General features: G+C 36.3%; 2 protein-coding genes across 5 annotated transcripts; one reads left to right on the top strand and one right to left on the bottom strand.

Annotated features, from left to right (window-relative positions):
- The first annotated feature begins 4,095 nt into the window (after positions 1 to 4,095).
- On the top strand, positions 4,096 to 13,758 carry LOC130663007 (uncharacterized). 2 transcript variants are annotated; one of them, XM_057462026.1, is made up of 5 exons: positions 4,096 to 4,554; positions 5,041 to 6,654; positions 9,081 to 9,177; positions 9,272 to 9,587; positions 9,875 to 13,758. In XM_057462026.1, exons 2-5 carry the CDS (start codon positions 6,506 to 6,508, stop codon positions 10,315 to 10,317), a joined length of 1,005 nt encoding a protein of 334 aa, XP_057318009.1. In that variant the 5' UTR covers positions 4,096 to 4,554; positions 5,041 to 6,505; the 3' UTR covers positions 10,318 to 13,758. The 2 variants fall into 2 exon arrangements, with proteins under 2 accessions (XP_057318009.1, XP_057318010.1); XM_057462027.1 differs by lacking the exon at positions 4,096 to 4,554 and having other exon boundaries at positions 4,981 to 6,654.
- Positions 13,759 to 16,380: 2,622 nt separating this feature from the next.
- LOC130662997 (integrator complex subunit 13) lies at positions 16,381 to 20,620 on the bottom strand. Of its 3 annotated transcripts, XR_008989137.1 has the most exons (9): positions 20,465 to 20,620; positions 20,083 to 20,339; positions 19,938 to 20,012; positions 19,583 to 19,869; positions 19,417 to 19,507; positions 19,148 to 19,355; positions 18,201 to 19,074; positions 17,064 to 18,122; positions 16,381 to 16,945 (listed from the first exon to the last, which is right to left on the bottom strand). XR_008989137.1 is itself a non-coding variant. In XM_057462013.1 (8 exons), exons 2-8 carry the CDS (start codon positions 20,296 to 20,298, stop codon positions 17,846 to 17,848), a joined length of 2,028 nt encoding a protein of 675 aa, XP_057317996.1. In that variant the 5' UTR covers positions 20,299 to 20,339; positions 20,465 to 20,620; the 3' UTR covers positions 16,381 to 17,845. The 3 variants fall into 3 exon arrangements, 2 of the variants coding, with proteins under 2 accessions (XP_057317996.1, XP_057317997.1); XM_057462013.1 differs by having other exon boundaries at positions 16,381 to 18,122; XM_057462014.1 differs by having other exon boundaries at positions 16,381 to 18,122; positions 20,083 to 20,381; positions 20,465 to 20,612.
- Positions 20,621 to 20,737: the final 117 nt, after the last annotated feature.

The following is a 20,737-nucleotide window of genomic DNA, read 5'->3' as shown; positions in this document are numbered from 1 at the left end:
CACGAGTTGTTTTAATATCAAGGTCATCGTATTGTTTGTGACAATAAAATATAAAAAATGAAATAAAATAAAACAGTATCACATACAATTGGATTTCGTAGAATAATAGAGACGCAAAGCGAATGACCTGTTGCTGAGACAATAAACCATTCAACGATCAATAGCTTTATTTTTTTAATTTTTATGAGATTACATCCGCGTACTACAGACTAATAATATTTATTTCTCTAATTATAATTATACATAAATATATACAGCTTTTTATAGACCAAGTGTTTTAATAACTTTTAGTAAATTTAATTATGAGTAACAAAAATTAATCATAGTAATTTTTGAAGCGTCAGCAGCTTCAGTATGAAGACTGAAGACCAAATACGAGGAACAAGTTGAAAATCACTGGCGTACTTTATCAAGCCCAGCTGCAGCGATATTAATATCTACAGATAAAAATTACTGGCTCTAAAAAATTATAAAAATAATATTGACAAAAATATTAGACAAAAAACTCGACTTTTTTTTTTTTAAAAAAGACAACGGGTAAAAAAATGAATAAAGATAAATTCCAATTAAAAAGTATAAGTAAAAAAAATAATGAGCTGAGCCAGTGGATATGGAAGTTGTTAAATGTGCCCAGTGATTCTCATGATAATTAAAAAATCACAGTGTATATTTAAATCTATAAAAGTACGTGGAATATACGCGTTGGAATGAAGTCTGGCAACCCTGCGCGGAGTTTAACTTGCGGGGTTGAATTTCAAACGTTTGCAGCAGCAGCAGCAACGATACGAGGGGCTCACGCTCACACACCAGCTCTACACACAATACACACACACACACACACACACATACACCCACACATTTATGGAGAGACGTGGTGTGCAAAGCATTACATGTAGAGGGGACCAAGTAAAGTGAAGGTTTCGTATTGTGTCGGTGGTTGTGTGCTGCCTTAGCTCAGCTCGTTCTTGCTCACTCAGTATATGCCGTAGCTGGTTGGTTCTATACTTACATTACTCGGTATATAATATAACGGTGCCGTCGACGGCAGTGGTGTGCTGTAGAGCTGTACTCTGTATAGGAGACGACGGCCATGCTGCGGGCTTATGGACGCCTGGTAGGCGGACAAACAGAGTGGAAAACTGACGGCCCCTTCCTTTACTTATATTACTTGCCAGGTTGGGTTCAAGTTCCGTCACCGGTTCGACGATTTTACCGTCGCACGAATATCCATAGCCAACACCAGCGAGGCCTAAAAATATTATCCATCCTTACGCTGCTCCGAAAAAATTTACCGAAAAAAATACATTTATAAACTTTAATGAATATTCTATAGCCCGCTACAAGTTTATGTATCCGGGGATTGATAGTTTTCTTTCCGAGAGATGCATAATTAACTAGGGCTGGCCTGTGATCTTTGACCCTTTGTTATCTATATCGGGTTATCCCAAAATACTTATTGCAGCGCATAGTAATGACTCTACCTGAAAATAATTCGAAAAGAACCGACTGCTATGCGGGAATACCGAAAATACCGAGTAGAGAAGAGGGCTCGGATTTAAATTTAAAACCACTTAAAATAATTACCGGGCAAAAAAAAAAACATTAAGTGATTTTATTTTTTCCTCAGTAAAGCCATTTTAACATTTCCTAATTGCTAAAGTAATTAAATAAATATTAGTGTGTAATGTTTATGCATTTATATTGAATGACAATAATAAAACATATATATACATATAAAAGCAACTGTTGTACATATTTATCTATTCTATAAACGTAAAGTTAGTTGGGTGTATAGCATGATTCGCTCAGCACTTTCCATCAGTATGCCTGGCTCAAGTTAACCGATGGATAGGAGGCGAGCGGAACGCGAGGATGTTAGTCTTGGTCTTATGGCAGCAGCACAGAATAGCGTCGCCGTGGTGTGCTGCCGTGTGTGTAAGTCTCCATGTACATAGACGGGCTGTCATGCCAGTGAGGACTGAGTAGAGAGCAGAGCGGGACGGAGCTGAGTGTAAGATAGAACAGATAAGAAAGACGACAGCGAGGGTCCGGGCGAGAGAGTGAGCGCGTAGCAGCCCGATGGTGGTGGTTTCCTCGTCGGCTGTGATGGTGTTGGTAGAGCGCCATTGGTGTAGAGATAAAAGGCTGGGGTGTGCAGTAGTGTGCAGTGGGATTACCACCGACACGGACAGCACACCATCAGCCGACGAGGAGCCGTCCCACGGACAACTGCCGAGTACTTGCCGTTCGCACACTCCTAAACTCTATATATACCTCGTGCATGCGCGCGCATAACTTTGCCATCTGTGTACTTGTACATAATACCATTGCACGGGCTCTTTCTCATACACATTCGTGTTGATCCACATCCACACATGTACCAACACAACACTGCATCCTACATGCTGAAGACTGTGGAGTATAGACGCATCATCCTACACCTACATTGTATTACACGGTAGAAGCTATGGAAGCTATACTCTGTACTCTTTATTGTAGTACTGGATGTGTCATGATCATGATATTCTTCTACATCTATTATATCCACTCTACTCTTATCTTGTCTACTTTGTTAGATGCTGATCATATGTGAAACTGGTGTATAGGAAGGATGGCGTCGCGATGCCGACGTATCATCCTGACTCAATACTACAGTCGTGTCATGTACATCCACGTCTCAAATGCTGACATACGTCAAGATATCTGGTATTAGTATGTAACAGTAGCAGCAGTAGCAGCAGCAGATGTAGATGATGTAGAAATAGGAGCTGCCAAAGTAAAGCCAGATAGATGTATGTTTGTATCTACAATATGTATTATAAAGTAAATTTACGAGGACGTATCGGTGGACATTTGCACACGAGGATTGGATAGTATTTGAAATTTAACGGCAATATATATCTGGTAGAAGCAGGATCGGAGCAGTAGCAGCAACCCCTGTTGTGTGGTGGCACTGGTGCTTCAATACCAACGTGCGGTGATGGAGATTGTACGGGCTTGGGTACTGTACGGCCTATACGGGTGCAGCAGCTGAATCCCCCAGTGCCAGGACACAGCACATACTACTGCTGTACGAATGAGGCTACAAGCGAAAGCTCTCTCACGTGTATTGTGGTGTATTAAGGCTGTTTGTTCCACTCGTACATGCTGGCTACCACTACAGACTACTCCAGCCTTACATTCTGCTTTACGCCTGGCTCTGTACTGCCTCTGTACTTGTATGTATTCATCGGTGTATTTATACAAAAGCAGTAGCGTGCACTCGCGCATATCCTTCACGTGCATTTAACATCCATCATATGCATTAATATATATATATATATATATATGTATAAATAGAAGTAGAGTGGATAGGACTGGAGTCTGGAGTAGTCAAAAGGATCGAGTCCAGCAGCGTAACGACCATGAGAGTCAGAGTCAGCAGAGAGCGAGTTGGAGCTCGCGATGCCAGGCATCGGTTCGGTACGGGGCTACGGCACTGGGTTGTACCTCCCAGGCAGCCTCAACATCGATTTCTAGTCGCTTACCCAGCAGCACGATCGAGCGAGAGAACGCCAACTCTACAACTACACTCTACCGACGACTACCACCAAGACTAGACTACACCAACCAACCAAAGCCTTCCTATGCCGATACAACGCACACTCTACTCGTGTAGATAGATAACAAAATATATGCCCAGAATTATATTCTCACTAACAAATAGAGAATCCGGTTTTCATATTTCATATATTTTTTAGGAGCACTCCTGAATTTTATATATAAATTGTATGAAGAGTACTCGGGATCGGGGTCTGACGGAAAGATTTCAATTGGACCCGAAGGCTCCAACAAGGGTGCAAAGCATTAAAAGTAGTTTTGTAAGATTCTGTCTATTCTGTGTGCGTGTGTGGAAGCAGAAGTAGTAGGGAGCGCAGAAGGAGAGTTGAGTCGGACGTTGTCGAGGTTCCCGGGGCCCGGGGGGACGGAGGCGAGGGACAGTTGGCGTGGAAGGTCGGTTGCGCGAGCAACGTGATACGTGAGCAAATGTGTGTGTGTGTGTGTGTGTGTGTGAGTGTCGGCTTCGGCTGGCTCTTTACTTGGGGAATTATTTAAAATGATGATGCCACGGTGGGGAGACCCAGTTGGTACCGACTTTGCTGCCCTCGTCCGGGTGATAAGCAAACTATTCCCAACGCAAATGGACTTTGCTGGTGCTTTATACTCGTAGGCACTGTCGAGCATTGAGAGTTACATCCAACTCTCTCCTCATTCTCTGTACGTCTATACTAATCCGAGATCTCTGTGCTGTTCTGTTCTCGTTTCGCGAGCGAGCCGTATTATCATCAGCGCGCTTACAATAATACTAAGCCAACAGCCAGCGTGCGAGCGTGTGAGTGAGTGTGAATATTATTATCATCATCGGCGTGTATGCGCGTGTCTTTAAACGAACCCCGCACCTACATGACTGACTCTGATTGTCACAACCAATACAACTTTTGTGCCCGATAAAAAAAAAATTTACGTATACCGTAGACGCACCGAAGTGCATCGTGGCTCCAACTCTGATAACTGGTGAGCAATCGGTACCTACATACATTTAAATAGAAAAAAAATAAAAAATAAGCAATTGACTTTTTATTTAAAAGTTACTGATTCTGTTCCCATTGCTGTCGTTGTTTACAATATTTTTATAATAATAATAATTATTATTGTTGTTGCTGGTGAGGTTCTGAGCAAATATTATTGCTATTTTTTGCTCACTCACTACTTACTACTTGTAGACTTGTTCACTTTGTCATTATCCACACACACGCACACACCTCGTTGTCATCATCGTCATGGTCGTCGTCGCGGTTGTGTGTCGTGTGTGGTGACGATGGGAACGTGAGAAACAGTATTTCAAATAACAAATATATATATATACATATATATAAATAATAACATTTATCAATAAAATTAAAGTACATTTTATTTATAATTACAATTACACTCGAGCATTAATTTTTATTTATTATAATTTTTATTATTTTGTTTTTTTTTGTTATTTTTTAAAAAAAGTTACCACCAGCCGTGGGAATGCTGCTACTGCTGCTGACATACGTTCAAGTGGAGCGTAAATGGAACGAGTGACATCGCACTGAGAGACAAGGACAAGCGACTTCTACGTCGACCAGTGGAGAAAAGTATACTGGCTCTGTGGTGATAAGCACTGACTTTAAAAACTTAAAATTTCGTGTTAACTTTTTTTTGTTTTATTCATTTTATTTTTTACTCCGATACGAGCAATCATCAGTGGCTGGGAGTCGCCGTTGAAAAATAATTGTCTCGAACGGCTGAAAGTGCGGGCAGTACTGCAGAGAGAAGTATCCGCATTTTGTAATTTTTAAATTTTCCCGGACGTACGCCCGAGCGAGATTGTCGTTTACAGTTGAGGTCGGTGGCAGTTGCCACGAGTGACACAGTCGAAAATTTTATATACATATATACATATATACATATATCCATCCATACATATTTATCTGCCAAATATATATATATATATATAAAAAAGAAGGACTTGCGTGTGTGCGATTGCGACGCGCCGAGAGGAAAGGGAACGTCGAGCCAGAAGAGAGGGGGAACAGAGGAGGCGGCATTCGCTCCGTGAAGTGGTGCCCCCTATTGGTCGAGGCTCCCCCACCAGAAGCAAGACGGCAAGGGGACAGTGAGTGTGGGGCTGATCGCACGATTTTCTCCCACCATCGGCACATAGAATTTCGCAAGGACTGAGTATCGCGCCCTATGAAGTCGTAGCGAGTTTAGATTTGAGTCCGTAGTGATCGGTACAGCAGCGGGCTTACACTGAGGCTCTTTAAAAAAAGTATAAAAGTTTAAATCCAAAACGGAGTGAGTTTGGGTATTTTTTAAAATAAAATACCAAGAGCCTGGTAGAGTAACCAGTGGTGTTTCTGATTGGTCATAGTCGAGGGAATAGTGGGTTTCACTGGTGGAAGAGAAACCAGTCGTGTCGTGAACGGCTTCGTGTTAACATTAAGTCGTTGGTGCTGAATTAAAAATTTGAAATTTATCTAAAATAATAATAATATTATTTATTATTATTATTATTCTGTTATTATATTATCGTGGTTGCCCTAGATCTTGTGATATCAGTAACCGCGTGGATCGTACGCATTGTATGTCCATGCTGTTTGGTTGTTCCGTCACCGGCTGCATACGAGTTTACTCGTAACTGGTAGTTGTGAGTACCATACACACACACACATCCATCCACAATCACTGAGGGATTAAAAGGAGACAGAAGGAAGAGACACAGGGTGAAATACAATCCATCTCACTCACGCGGCGGTTAAAACGCTCACGGACAGCAAGAGAAGAGGGGGAATTATTTTATTGGAGTAATAAGAACAAGAGGAACAAGCGCAGACCTACTGCTCGAAGATAGAAAGAGACGGAGATAAATATTGTCTGTCCAACGCGTCTCTGGCGCCCTCTATACGTCGTTAAATAAATTACAGTTTTCACAATGGCTTCCGTGAGAGATACGGCGACTTTCTTTGCCGAGGGTACGGCGAGCCAATTCGAACATGTTATTAAATTGTATCCCCAGGCATTGAGACTCAAGGCCGATAGGAAAACCAAGAAACCCGAGGAACTCATTAAATTGGACAATTGGTAAGTTACTACTCATCTAACGCCACCATATCTAGACTACATATTCCTCCACACATATATAGATATACGTACATTTATGTAGAGTTAAATACATGCAATAGAAATAATATTCAACACATGGATCTTTTGAGAGCTGCCGTGTCTTGGACACGAGTCTTCTGGTAAGTCGTGTGCGTATGGTATCCATCCATCCTTTGCCTGGTTTTATATTACGAGTACATTTATGTACTTGAGCAAAAGTATCAGCAGAAGCAGAAGCAGCAGCAGAATAAACGCCAGCGACGGGTTTAGCTTTTACAAGACACAGCACACACGGGACAATGAACCCGTACCGTGCCGTGGGTACTCGTCCGGTTGCCAGCACGTAGCACACTGTGCCCGTGTGTTTAAACGCACAACTTCCAATCTCAATCTGTTTCCCCTCGTTTATCCGACACCACCCCCCGCGATCCACCGACAGATCTCTATTAACAACACACTCACTCGCCTTTACTTATGTTATAGACTTTGACAATTTGGCAGCCTTTAAATACACACACACACACACACACATGGAGAACACACGCGAGAGCTATCTACGTCATCAGTAATTGCTTTCCTTTCCTCATCATTATCATCACCACGAGTTTTATCCAATATACACAACTGTCACGTGCTCGTCCACCCTCTTTATTTATTTTTTTTTATTACATATTTAAATCTTTTGTCTTTGCCGCGTTTTTATTATTTTAAATTTTATTTACTTGATCAAAAACAGCTGGCTCATGCACTCAAGCTCTCGTTCCTTTTATCAATAACTTTTTTTTATGTTCCTTTAATTTTCTTCTTCTAATCGCAATAAAAAATTCAATAAATCACTTTGTCGCTATAAAAAATTTATGTCCACATGACACTTTAATAGAAGCGCTTTAAATACTTTTAGATCTTGTTAAATATTTAATTAATAAAATTACTTATCCAGTAGATAATTCATTTAAAATATAAAATATTCATTTATTGATATAATTAACTCTATTTTATTTAATATAATTATTGATTATTATAATTATTTTAACTTTATAGACTACAGTTTATTATTAAATCAATTGATGACATTTTATTCAATGACAAATATTTTACGGCATTTATAAAAGTACAGAGCTCGCATTTTTTTTTATTCGGCATCTGAAAAAATTAATAGCGACGGCTATTGATCGGGAGGTTTTTTTTTTAAATCCAACTCTATTGATTCAAGTAAATTTTAAATTTATTATTTCAATAAAATAATTATTACTACAGGTTTTTTATTAATTGTAGTAATAAAAAGTTTTGTTGTTTGGTGTTCAGTTTAATCGATAAACGATACCGAGTTTTAATTTCACGTTGCTTTTATTATTTAGATTCTGTAATACACATTCCTAATTAGTATTTACTAAATCCTATTCAACAGTTAATTAACTAAATACCAATCTATTGATTAAATAATAATAATTATAATAGATAAAATAAATTCGTGCTCGTAAAGTAACGGAGTATTGAACATCAAGAGCCAGATGAAAGTTTAAAGTTTAATGCTATAAAGTTTGAGTAGTTTTCGTGTACAATGCTGATGACTAGTACATAGCTAAGTACATACTCTTAGTACTAGACATGTGTCACTATCACAAGAAAAAAATCAACTCAATTTTTTAATTTTTCTTTGCTGATCAATCAATTTTTTTTTCATTTAAAAAATTTGTCATTCAACTCCCGATTTTTACGCATTTGTTTGCTTACATAAATTTTTTTACTCCGAAAATTTTTTAAAATTACTCAGGATTGTAATTTTTTTATGATACTGTTCGCAGTCTGATAATTTTTGAATTTTTTTAAACTGATAAATTAAAAAAAAATATTTCAAAAAATTGCACCTGTAGTTTTAAAAATTTTCTACATGTGCATTTTTTTATTTTTATTTTTTTCTAAAATTAAGTCGTCGAAAAAAAATTCGATAATTTTTAATTGTCTGCTAACCAGGATCATATTTTTATCTGGGCTTCAGCAATTTTCGCTCCATTTTTTTTTTATGTGGTTTGAAATTGTTGGTATATTTATTTATGAGTTATGAGCAATAAGTTTTGTAGAGAAGAATAGATGTAATAAATGAAATATATAAAGAAGCGTATAACGAGTGATTGTGTCAAGGCTGTTTTTGTTGGAGCGCGTTGCGTGCTGAGAGCGGCTCTCAAAATGGACGCAAGCATGCTGACGCAGCATGCTCAAATGTAACTCTTTCCTCATCGTACATCCTATACCAATTACTGAATGCCTTAAATTAATACTTTAATTTGGAAGTGGCGAAAAAAAAATACTCATCCACAATAACTTTTAATTGAAATAATTTAATTTATCTATTAAATAATTAATTAATTAATTAATAATTGTGTGTTTAATTGCTTTTTTTCAAGGTACCAAAATGAGCTGCCAAAAAAAATAAAATCCCGCGGCAAAGACGCCCATCTTAATCACGAGGAGTTGGTTCAGACAATGAAATGGAAACAGACAGTAAGTTTCGTTATTAGCGAGAGAGAGGGAGAGACGAAACTGGATATTTATTTGACCATTAATGATTTTGTTTGTTGTAATTTTTTTATTTCAGCGCGGCAAGTTTTATCCCCAGCTATCGTATTTGGTAAAAGTAAACACTCCCCGAGCGGTGATGGCTGAGACGAAAAAAGCCTTCAAAAAACTTCCAAACTTGGAGCAAGCTATTACCGCACTATCGAATCTCAAAGGAGTTGGCACGACGATGGCATCAGCACTGCTTGCTGCCGCATCACCGGAGAACGCGCCCTTCATGGCTGATGAGTGTCTGATGGCGATACCTGAAATCGAGGGCATTGATTACACGACCAAGGAGTACCTTAATTTTGTTCAACACATCCAGACTACCGTTGAGAGGCTTAACAAACAGAGTAAGTATTTTTTCTTGTCTTGATACCCTCCGAGTTATATATAAAAGTTTTTTTTTTTAATCCTATTACTTGAGATATTTTAGTACCCGAGCTATTGATTTTAGACTTCAGATCAATAAGAAATTTAATTCATTTTTTTTTTATTTGATGCATAAAATCAATAGAGTTAACTTTTGAGATGAGAAATAAAGAGTCTAGTCCATCTTTTATTTAAAAAAAAAATATAAAATATAATTCGCGTTAATAAAAATTGAGGACCGAGCATGACTGGATTAATAAAATTACAGCGTCGAATGGAAAGACTTGGAGCCCTCATCGAGTAGAATTGGCCTTGTGGACTCACTATATCGCATCAGAGATGAAACCCGAGTTGCTCGACGGAATACCCGGAGTGACGGAAAACGGTAAAACTCACTCTGCGAGCAACGGAGACGCGACTGAACCCTCAGATGACAGCAACCAAGACACAGCAGTTGTTAATGGAAAAGAACCGGCAACAATTGATCCAGCAGCGATCGACGAGAACAGCACGACCACCTCCTTCACCGAGGACTCGATGGACAAACCCGCGACCCCAATAACCGCAGCGGTCGCCAGTGAGGACACAAATGACTCGTTAACAACAAACGAAAATGAAGATTGTAGCAACACATCACGGCCGACTGACAGCGAAGACACTGAAGACTCGCAGGACGCTCAGGAACCACCAACTAAAAAAATTAAAAAGTGACCTCAAAGCCTTAATTCATCATTAACTCAACAACACAACAACCAACACCACCACCACCACCCTGTCCACCATAGCCTCGTGTCGGCTAACATGACTCCGATCACTGCGAGACGTTTTTAATCGCGGGAGTTGCCACCAACTACTAAATTTAATTAAGAAAAAATAAAAAATGCATTCATTAATAAATAATTATCACCATCACCTCAGGGTCGCGAAAGTAATATCCGAACTAAAACTTTCCCAATTTTACATTATTAATAATTAATAAATAAATAAAAATAAAAATATTCTCCTTCGTTTTCTCATCCTACTTAGGATCACATATTTAATTATTATTATTAAATATAATTATAAATAAAAAAAAAAAAATTGATACAAATAAAAAAAAGGCCAATGTTCTTTCGTTTTAAAAATAGACACTTCTGGCTTGTGCTCCTCTGTGTCTTTGTAATTTTATTATTACAAAATTATAAAATTATATGAGATTAACATCACGCTAATTAAAATGAATTACTTATAAAAACAATCTGTATATTTAATAAATTTTTTTAGATTTATTTGTCCGAGTTTGTGTTTAAGACACCGATAGTTTGTTGCGTGATCGGAGGGCTTGCCGACGCTACTTAGATCCAAGCACGAACAAAAAAATAATGCGTTATTTAATATAAATATAATTTATTTTTATTATTATATAACTTTCTTTACTTAACTTTTTTTTTTCGTTCTTTTAAATAGTCTACGGACCAGTTTATAACTTTTTCTTATGTCATCGATTTCGATAAATAAATTTATTGTATTATTTGTAATAAAAAAAAAAAATCGACCCAACGTGACCACGATATAATTAATTGTTTTTAAAAAACGTAAACTCCCGCGGCTTATTTGACAGTGGCGTTATTAATAATAATTATTAATTAATTAATCTATTATTATTATAATTATAATTATAATTATTAATTATCGAATCATTACCATAATTTATAGCTGAAAAAAATTAAATAAATAAAAAACTGCATGAGTGATGCATAAAGCAAACCAAATACCTTATAAGTACATTAAGGGAAAATAAAATGTTAGCTTTCAGTCCACTTGATCATAAACAACAACAACAACAACAACATTTAATAAATAATTAAATTAATTAACATGAAGTTTTATGAATAAGGGAGAGAGATAATTGCAGATAAAAAAAATATTTAACTCCACACACTGCACTGAGATTTTTTTGTACAGGGATATTAAAATAAACTAGTATTTTTGCATAATAATACAATGTGGAAATAATAATAATAATAATAATAATAGTAATAATAATTATTGAAGTAACAGGAAAAAAATTTAAATCACATGAGTACATTGATAATAATAATAATTAATAGTAAAAAAAAGGAGAGTTCAAGTGTAAGAATGGGGTGAATTTTATGTGTGAATGTATATGATGATACATTTGTATGATTGGAGAATATATGAGAGATATTGTGAGAATTAATCAATAAGTTTTTGCCATTGATGATAAATAATATTTCGTTATTCAGTTTATTATTATTATTATTATTATTATTATTATTATTATTAAAGACACTGTTCCCGTGTTACATATATATATTACTTATTGTAATTAAAATATAAAAGAAAATGACATCTAAAGGTCGAAATTAAATGCAGTTTTATTATTAATTATTTAAATAAAATATACGGACTCTAATGAGTTAATAAAGTAGAAGAAAACTAAATATTGGATTAATTTTTTCTCCAATCTTTTGTATTTTAGTAATTAATGAATTATGTGTTAATTATTTTTTTTTTATTACTATTAATTGTACAATTAATAAATTTGTGGCGGTTTTATTAAAGTAGTTAGTGTAGTTAATAAAATGTATTTATTTAGAAGTAAATAAACCCGAGAGTCGATCGTTATGTGATTTTTCATCATTAATGACAAGGTAAAATTAATATGACTTTATTTTATATATTAATAAACTAATTATATAATTTATAAATCTGTATGATTAGCGCTGACATTCCATAAATTTAATAGACATCAAGACAAGTCATTAATTTATATATTTTATTCATTTACTGTCATTAATTAATTAACACTTTATTATGCATTAAATATATAAATATATATATATATATATCTATATAATTGTGTGAATGCGGTATTATTTTTAAGTCCGTTGTCGCTATCGACTCATTCGCACTTAATTCATTTATTAAAATTTTATATATTTACGTTTATTAAATATATACGCAACTGTCTAATTAAATTTGTTTAAAAAAAACGAAAAATTAAAAAAAAAAATAAATTGTATAATTAAATTTAGATCCTCGTTTAATTATTAAGTGTCAATTTTTTTTTTGTATAAACAATTTATAAATAAATTAGCGAATAATTAAAAATGAAACATTAATTAATAATAATAATAATAAATAAATAAATTAAGTAAATGAAATTGTCAGCGATGTTTTGAATAAAAATAATAAATAAAATTTACAACCAGCGTAAATTTTTATCATTTGTCACAACATTTTAAATTTTATAAATTTACCGCGCGCTTTATGTAATTAATCGGATGTAAAGAAGGAGCCTTTGAGTAATTACTTATTAATTAATTGTAATAATAATTTAAAATTTTAAAAATAAAATAAAACGTGCGGAGCACTGCCATGGAGCGACTCGCCGACACTTAGATCTATATTAATTAATTAATTAATTATTATTATTATATATATACATTTTAGAGCACTTATTAATTATAACTTGCATGTGAAACGTAAGTCCAGGATATGTTTAGTAAATAATTATTATTTAAATAAAAATAAAGACCGAGATATGGATTAGTAGTAAGAAAATAAATAAAAATTTAAAAAATAAAGACTTGTCTTATTGTACCTAGGATCCTGGAACAATTTACACTAATGATGATAATGATAATAAATAATTAATAATAAACATCCTAGCGCTGGATATATAAATTTAGATATTTCACTTATGGCCTTAACTTGCAGTTGACAAACAAACAAAAAATAAATGTACCGATTCACAATTATTTATTTATAATTATTAAATATATATATATAAATATATACTAAGTACGACTAAGGGTTGATGTAAGGACTAATTATTATTATTATTGTCAGTAACTTGTATTAGTTTTAACAGAAGAACGGATGAGAAAGCGAGTTGATTAATGGAGAATATAAATGATCTTCCCTTCGGTGGTGAAAGCTCGCGATTTAAATCTGCGAGCGCTTGTATTTTAAATTTAAATAATTTTACGCCGATTGATAAGACGGCTGATGGCGGCAAAGGTAACAGCGATTAAAAAATAATAATAATAATAATGATAATAAATGATTGTAATTATCGGAGCGAATATTATGTACTGTAGTGAATGATTATTTAAAAATAAATATTAATAATAACAATAAAAGTAACAGCGAATCTTATAAGAGTTATTTAAATTTATGACCCAGTGTTGTGTAATTATTTATTGCAAGGAAGTAAATGGGCTGATACGATGACCTAATAATATCTAGAGCGACGTACACTTTAAATAAACTGGTAGGAGTGTCTAGACCTGCAGACGTATCAGAGACATATATATATATATATATTTTATTATAAAGGATAAAGTCGGTGGGATTCCCCGAGACGTGTGGGGTAAGGGCGGTTACACTCAATACACTCACATGTACGGCCAACAATAATATATATATTTATATACTTATATATATATGCAAGAGAGTAAGAGTGAGAGTATAAGAGTACGGAATTGTGAAACAGAGTATCACGTCTAGTCATGTAATAACGTGGTACTGACAACAGCAGACCGAGTGAGATGCTAAATTCTACAAGGGACATTATTGTATATATATTATATATATATATATATATATTGTGTGGTAAGAAGGAATAGAAGTAAAACTAAAAGTATGGCATGAGGAGCGAAGGGAGAGATGATCGGATGAGAGAAGAGGAAGGAAGAGATAGAGAGGGTGGTATCGGGGAAACGTTATGTTCCGACAGGTCGTAGTGTGATACTCTGGATTACGTCACAGACGAAACAACTGGTTGTGGATCTCGAGGGTGTGGGGGGCTGAGGGATGCGGGAAGAGGGACTCTTCCAAAGGGGGTTTCCCGAGGTTCGCGGGATGTAATCCGAGGTTCTGGTGGTACTGCTGCTACTGCTGCTGCTGCTGCTGCTTCTACTGCTGTTGTATTATATATGTATGTACACAGTGCGGCGGATAAAAGAGAGAACAGGAGACAGACACCGGGTGAGACCGAGAGTGACTGAGAAGAAAGAGATCCGCGGATGGGTAGCGGTGGGGTAAGGGGATGCTGGTTAGTGTACCAGACGGATGATATATACAAAACACAAGGTCACGAGTAAGGCCTTTAGTTGTATTAGTACCACACTATAACTACTCTACACGTAACACCGGTTTCTCGATGTATCTGTAAACATTTTGTGACGTAACACGTGCGACCTACCGACTTTGCCGTACACACAAATGCTTCACTTCTCTATTCTATTCTCTCTCTTTCTATATACATGTATATATATATATATACTTGTCCTGTAGACCTAAACCCGGACGGTACTGACCAACAACGTTGCTGATGGATACTTGGGAATGTGTGCTGTGGCCCAATGAAACCGCCAACACCCTAGTGCCCTTCATCTCTCTTTCTGCTGCTCCTCATTCCACCCCCTATCAATACTCTACATCTACTATATATATATCTACATATACTACTTATTCCTCTGACCTACTGAATGCCATCAATAACTTATTCGCGGTTCCGCACCACAATCGACCACTTTATCAATAAATTTTACGTTTCCTTTTAAAATATTTTTGACAGATGACCTGACTGTTTGTCGGAGATAAAATATTGAGGGTAAAATAATAAGAGTATAAATAATAAAAAAAGTAATTAAAAATTTTCCAAGGAACAATGAGCTCGGGTCCAAGGAGCGGTAGGTAGAAAGTTTTAAAAAAAAATTCAAGGACGTTAATTTTTCATAGGGCCGTCTATGCATTCCATTGAAAGTTTAGTCCGAAGTTGAGTGAAAAGATACCCGGCTGTAAATATACTTTGTAGTTATAAATTTTTACTACCTGGGTAGAGCTCCGAATAGGAACCCGAGCCAGTTCCTTTGTAGCCTACGGATTTATACTACGGCTCGGACCGAGTACAAATACATATATCGTATTGTATGGGTAGGATAGGAGGAATATAACTGATGGGCGATGGGTCTGCTCGTTGTTGAAGCAGTAGGTATAAGCCGGGCGTCCCTCAAGGGTCAAAGTTTCCCTTTGTCGTTCTATGCTGCTTCTCAACTCAACTAAACTCAACTCAACTCAACTCAACTAAACTAAACTCAACCTAACTGGCTATGGCTGTACTATGGCTATGGCTCTTTATATTAGGCTTTGAGCAGACTGTCTCTGAACAGCTTTGAACAGTCCCTAGCCCCTAGCCCCTAGCATATAACGAAATAGCTGCCAGAGTATAGTCCTTGGCCCCAAGCTGCTGCTGATGCAGATTGCTGATGTGTCCGTACCTTTCCTTGTACGGTGTTGCCACGGCAGCTGGGTTATTTCACAACTGCCACTATATATATATATATATATATATATATATAAGTTGTACACAGTGGGGTTGCTGGTAGCAATACTCTTTTTTCGAATTTCTCTCCCCTGCTAACGACACTGCGGGCTTTCAGAGCCAGGGGCGTAACAGGGCGTAGTCATTTCGTACAGTAAACTAAAACTCCAATCCACTCTGCACTACTCGCAGCTCGTTATTTCAGCAATGTGCTGAGAGAAATCTCTGTTGAGATCATGTTTAAATATTGCTAATGTCAGCGAGTGGGCCAGAATCCCAGCCAACTTCCTCCGCTACATTTTTAAGGCTTTTTAATTTCACTCTATGGACTCTTTGACTTCAAAAATTTTTATCAACTCGATCTGTGAATAATAATAATAATGACGGCTATTTAAATCGTGGATAAATTTATTTCACAGCAAATATGTCGCCTGAATTACCTGGGTATAAAAAAATTTTGTTTTATTATTAGATCTAGATACAAAAGACTGATGAATTATAAACTCGGTACGGGCAGTAAGTAAACCAACCGTACAGCGGATCGTTATTTCCGCGTATATAAAGCTGCAATACTGTAAAATCAATATATGATTTTATTATTATTATCAGTTGGCTGATAACTTTATCGCTATAAAAGTTTAAATTTCACCGTCGTCTTTCTTAAATTAAATGTTACATCAATTCACAAATAAATATTTACCAGGATCAAATCTAAAAATATAAATCCACAATTAAATGAAATTACTACAGTATTGCTCAACTTTACTGAAGTTTATAAAATAATGCTGATGATATTTATCATTGATGTCAATGAATTGATATGGCCATGACAGTTAACAAGTGCAATGACATCAATATTGTTCAGGTTCCTGTAGTATTAATAATTCACAACGTGGTATTAATATAATATACCACGAGGAAGGTAACAAATAAAGTAAACCTGGGCTTGCAACATCGTGTGCTGATCGTGTTGATACAACACGTCCACCAATAAATTAATCCAACCTGTATAGATATATATATAAATATAAATATGTGTGTACTACATCAGCAGTAGCAGAACGTAGCGCGTACCAAGTGTAGTATATATATATATATAGAGATATATGTGTACAATACGAACCATTGACCAGGGATATCGTCTGTCTCGGGATGAATGAACCGTTACGTCACGCACTTGCACTCTCAATGTCCCCACGTTTCCTCCTCTTCCTCTTCCTACTCCTCCTTCTCTTCTCCCAACCACCTCATCCTCATCCTCTGACTCTGACTGACTCTGGCTCTTGTTCTACTCTTTATACCCTTGTCGTCTCTCCCCCGCGGGTTTCCTCGTCGCTCTCTATCGCAATAATTTTCATCAGCTTGCTAAGTCCCCTTGTCCTTCTCTCGGTCTCCATCAACCAGGTGCTGGTACTCTTCTTATTCTTCCCGCACTTTCGCTAGGCTTAAGTTGGTGTGTTATTGTGACCGCGGTGTCGGAGTTCTGGCATCGATTGGCTCTGCATCAGCTGGAGATAACACCGCGGGTTCTGTGTACTCGATAGGGGTCAATGTATCCATCTTTATATATATAAATAAATATACAAATATAGTATTTATGTGTTCTGTCATGCAGACAGCCACTAGACGCACGCGATTTAAATAAAATATTTAATGGAAAAAATCACGCAGACTTTTTTCCTCTATTTTAATAATTTATTTTTTCCTGGTTTTTATTTTTTTATTTTATTTATCTACGTCAAATTTAATCACGCGCATATTTCTGAATAAATTATGATAATTAATTTAAAATATACTAGAGGTAATTTAAATTTTAAAAAATTTAAGGTAATTGTCAAAAAATATTATGTATTTACAAGATAAATGATTAGTAGCTGGGGATTATTTTAGTACATATACTTAAAACTAGGTTTCGACGAGAGTTTCGCGAGGCTCCCGGCCAGTTTCTTTTAAATTAGGGTACAATTTAGCTCGCGGTCCGTCGCTGTTGAGTCGACCGTGGAACTCGGGTCGGCGATCTTTTGGAGCACTTCGTTGGAGCCAAATGTCCAGGAGACTCTTGGAGATGCTGGGCTTACGCTCCTGTTTTATCGGAGTCGCCGTACACGCGGGCGGTGACATCGGGGAGTCGGTTGTCGCACGGATTACACTCGCCCGTGCTGTGGTTTCCTCTTTCCCGATTCTGTCAAACAAAATTTAATTAAATTATTATTACTATTATTTTTAATTAAATAATAAATTTATTTACTCAAATAAATACCCGTCTAATTTACGAATCGCCGTATCAAGTTCAACTTTGTCTTTGTCATCCTTGTTCCTGACTTCAAGAAGACAATTGAGTACCTCAGAGTGCATTGGCGAATTATTGGCATGTGCTTTCAAAAAAGTTTCAAGTTCTTCCCACAGCAGACGATAATGTTCTTCTCGACGGATCGTACTTTTGCCTCCACGTCCGCCCCCGAGGTTCGGCAACGCCAGAGTCTCGTGCTTGGACTCCAACTGCAGTAAACTGAAAATCAACTGCTTGCATTTAACCAGTTCTTCTTTAGTTATTTCCTCTTTGACCATCAACTCCGGAAGTGGATCAATTATCTGTTTCAAATTGAACATCAGCGTACTTGATATCGACATCGGCCAGTACCGCGTGTGCCGATCGAGTCTTGCTCTCATTTTAGGAACGAGTTCGTCTTCTTCATTGTTACTAGCGCGTTTTAGCGGCGCCAATATGTTGGCACGCATCAAAAGACCGAAGTCAGTGATCCGGTAGTCGGTGACGCGGCCGCCGCAGCCCTCGCTGATTGACGGCGGGTCTTCGAGGACACTGCGCGCAGTCGATAACGTATGAATAAATATCTCACCACCGTGTGATGCTAACAAGTGTGATATTGTTTTGCCGCCGCTCTTGCGGACCATTTCCAGCATCACCGATCTACCGTTAAGCAAAAAATTTATCAGGCAAGAAGAGGGACGACTATTTACGTCCACTGGAGTTATTCGGTGCATTGCCGTACAGTTTTGCATTTCCGATGCACTGCACCCCCGGGGTGTGCACCATTTTAACGTCACTGTCTCGTACTCTGATCCTTCCTCGAACCTACGGAATGTTTTCAGCAGCGCAGAGTCTTGGGGGTTGCCTAGAAAAATTAATTACTCGTCATTAGTTGTTGCAATCAACACAAGACAAATAAATTATTTGAGTTAGAGTACCGTTTAAAATAGAGGAGTGCGCATTGACTGAATGGAAAATTTCAACGTCATAATTAGCAGATGAACTGGCATTTTGTTCCTCCTTCATTGGTATCCCCGTCACTGTCGTACTCGATAAATCGTAGTGTGATAGAATTAAGTGGGATAATTTTGAATGAAGTGCCGTTGCTTTCATAGAATGAACTTCCATTGTCAGTAAAGGCGACAGCTATAAATAATTTAAATATTTATTGAAAAATAATTATATACAAAAATAATTTGAGATTTACCTCTCGGGGACTTTGATTGGTGACTTGAGATTCGATATTGATAGGAAATATATTCAAAATCACCAGGTGACAATGATGTATCGGCATCAAGCTGCAATCAATAATAAATTATCAATATAAAAATTAAAATATATATAAAATAATAATAATAATTTAAGCGACTTACTGATCGGAGCCCATGGCGACTTTGTTTTGCTGGGCGAGCTGATTTAAAAAAATATTTTCCAGGCTCTTCATATTTATGTCGTCTCGCGCGCTGGTGATACAAACAATGCGCCCGCGGTTCAATAATTTATTGTCATTTTCATTCAACGAAGTTCTTATCGAGTGCTGGACCTCTGAGCACTCGGTCAGAGCTTCGATCGCGACTCTCAGCCCGTGGATCACCGAGTAGTCAACACCCGGCTGATGATTCCTCGGCGGTATTCCAATGATTGCCATTCCGTTCATTATCTACATGAAAAAAAAGAAGATTTAATTGAAGATCTTAAATTTCTGTTGACAAAAAATTGGATCCTCACGTGAGATAGATTCTGCTGGGTAGGACTCCAGGTGTTTAGAATATGAGCCGCATGATCGCTCACCACAAACCTCACCTACGATTTAAAATTACGTTTGAATGTCGGAGCAATAAGAAGAGTTATTGATGATTGTTAATGAAATTACCAGTTTGCCAGAGGGAAATAAATCCCAGACGATGCGGCAGTACTCCATTGACGATTCTACACTTGTAGTCCATAGCGATTTGCAAATCGGTGCCAGAGGAATATGATTCGGTCCGCGACTTTTCAAACATTCAAACTCCAGTGGACTTTCTGTTGATATTCCAAAGTAGGGAGTGTGGTCTAACACGAAAATTGTCTTGTGATTCGCTGGATACATTTTTTTATCATAGTCCTCTTATTATTTATTCTGATTTATTACTAAAATTAATTACCATTAATTTATTATGCGTCCATTTTTTACTGAAATTTTTAAACTAATAAAATATGACATTTATGTAAATATAACCTCTAAATATGTGAAATTAAAAATATAATGAACTTACCAAAATTTTAAGTTTCATGTAAAAATAAAAATTGAGTAGCTGTCATAATTTTTAAAAATAAAACTAAAACATTTAAATGTTTAAATGAAAATTTGATAGATAGTTGATTAATTATAGTTTGCAAAATTTATGACACATGAGCAGCAGCTGATAAATAAATATTTTAAATAAATTGTCATATGACCAGATTTTACTTATCATTATTATAAAAGTTTAAATCACGTGACAGGAGTTTAAATGAATCTGATTGGTCGACTTCATTACTGTTTTAAA

The sequence above is a fragment of the Microplitis mediator genome, chromosome 2, assembly GCF_029852145.1.
Source record: "Microplitis mediator isolate UGA2020A chromosome 2, iyMicMedi2.1, whole genome shotgun sequence".
Classification (NCBI taxonomy): domain Eukaryota; kingdom Metazoa; phylum Arthropoda; class Insecta; order Hymenoptera; family Braconidae; genus Microplitis; species Microplitis mediator.
Note: the sequence above shows the minus strand (reverse complement) of the source record. Positions and strands in the feature narration are given on the sequence as shown.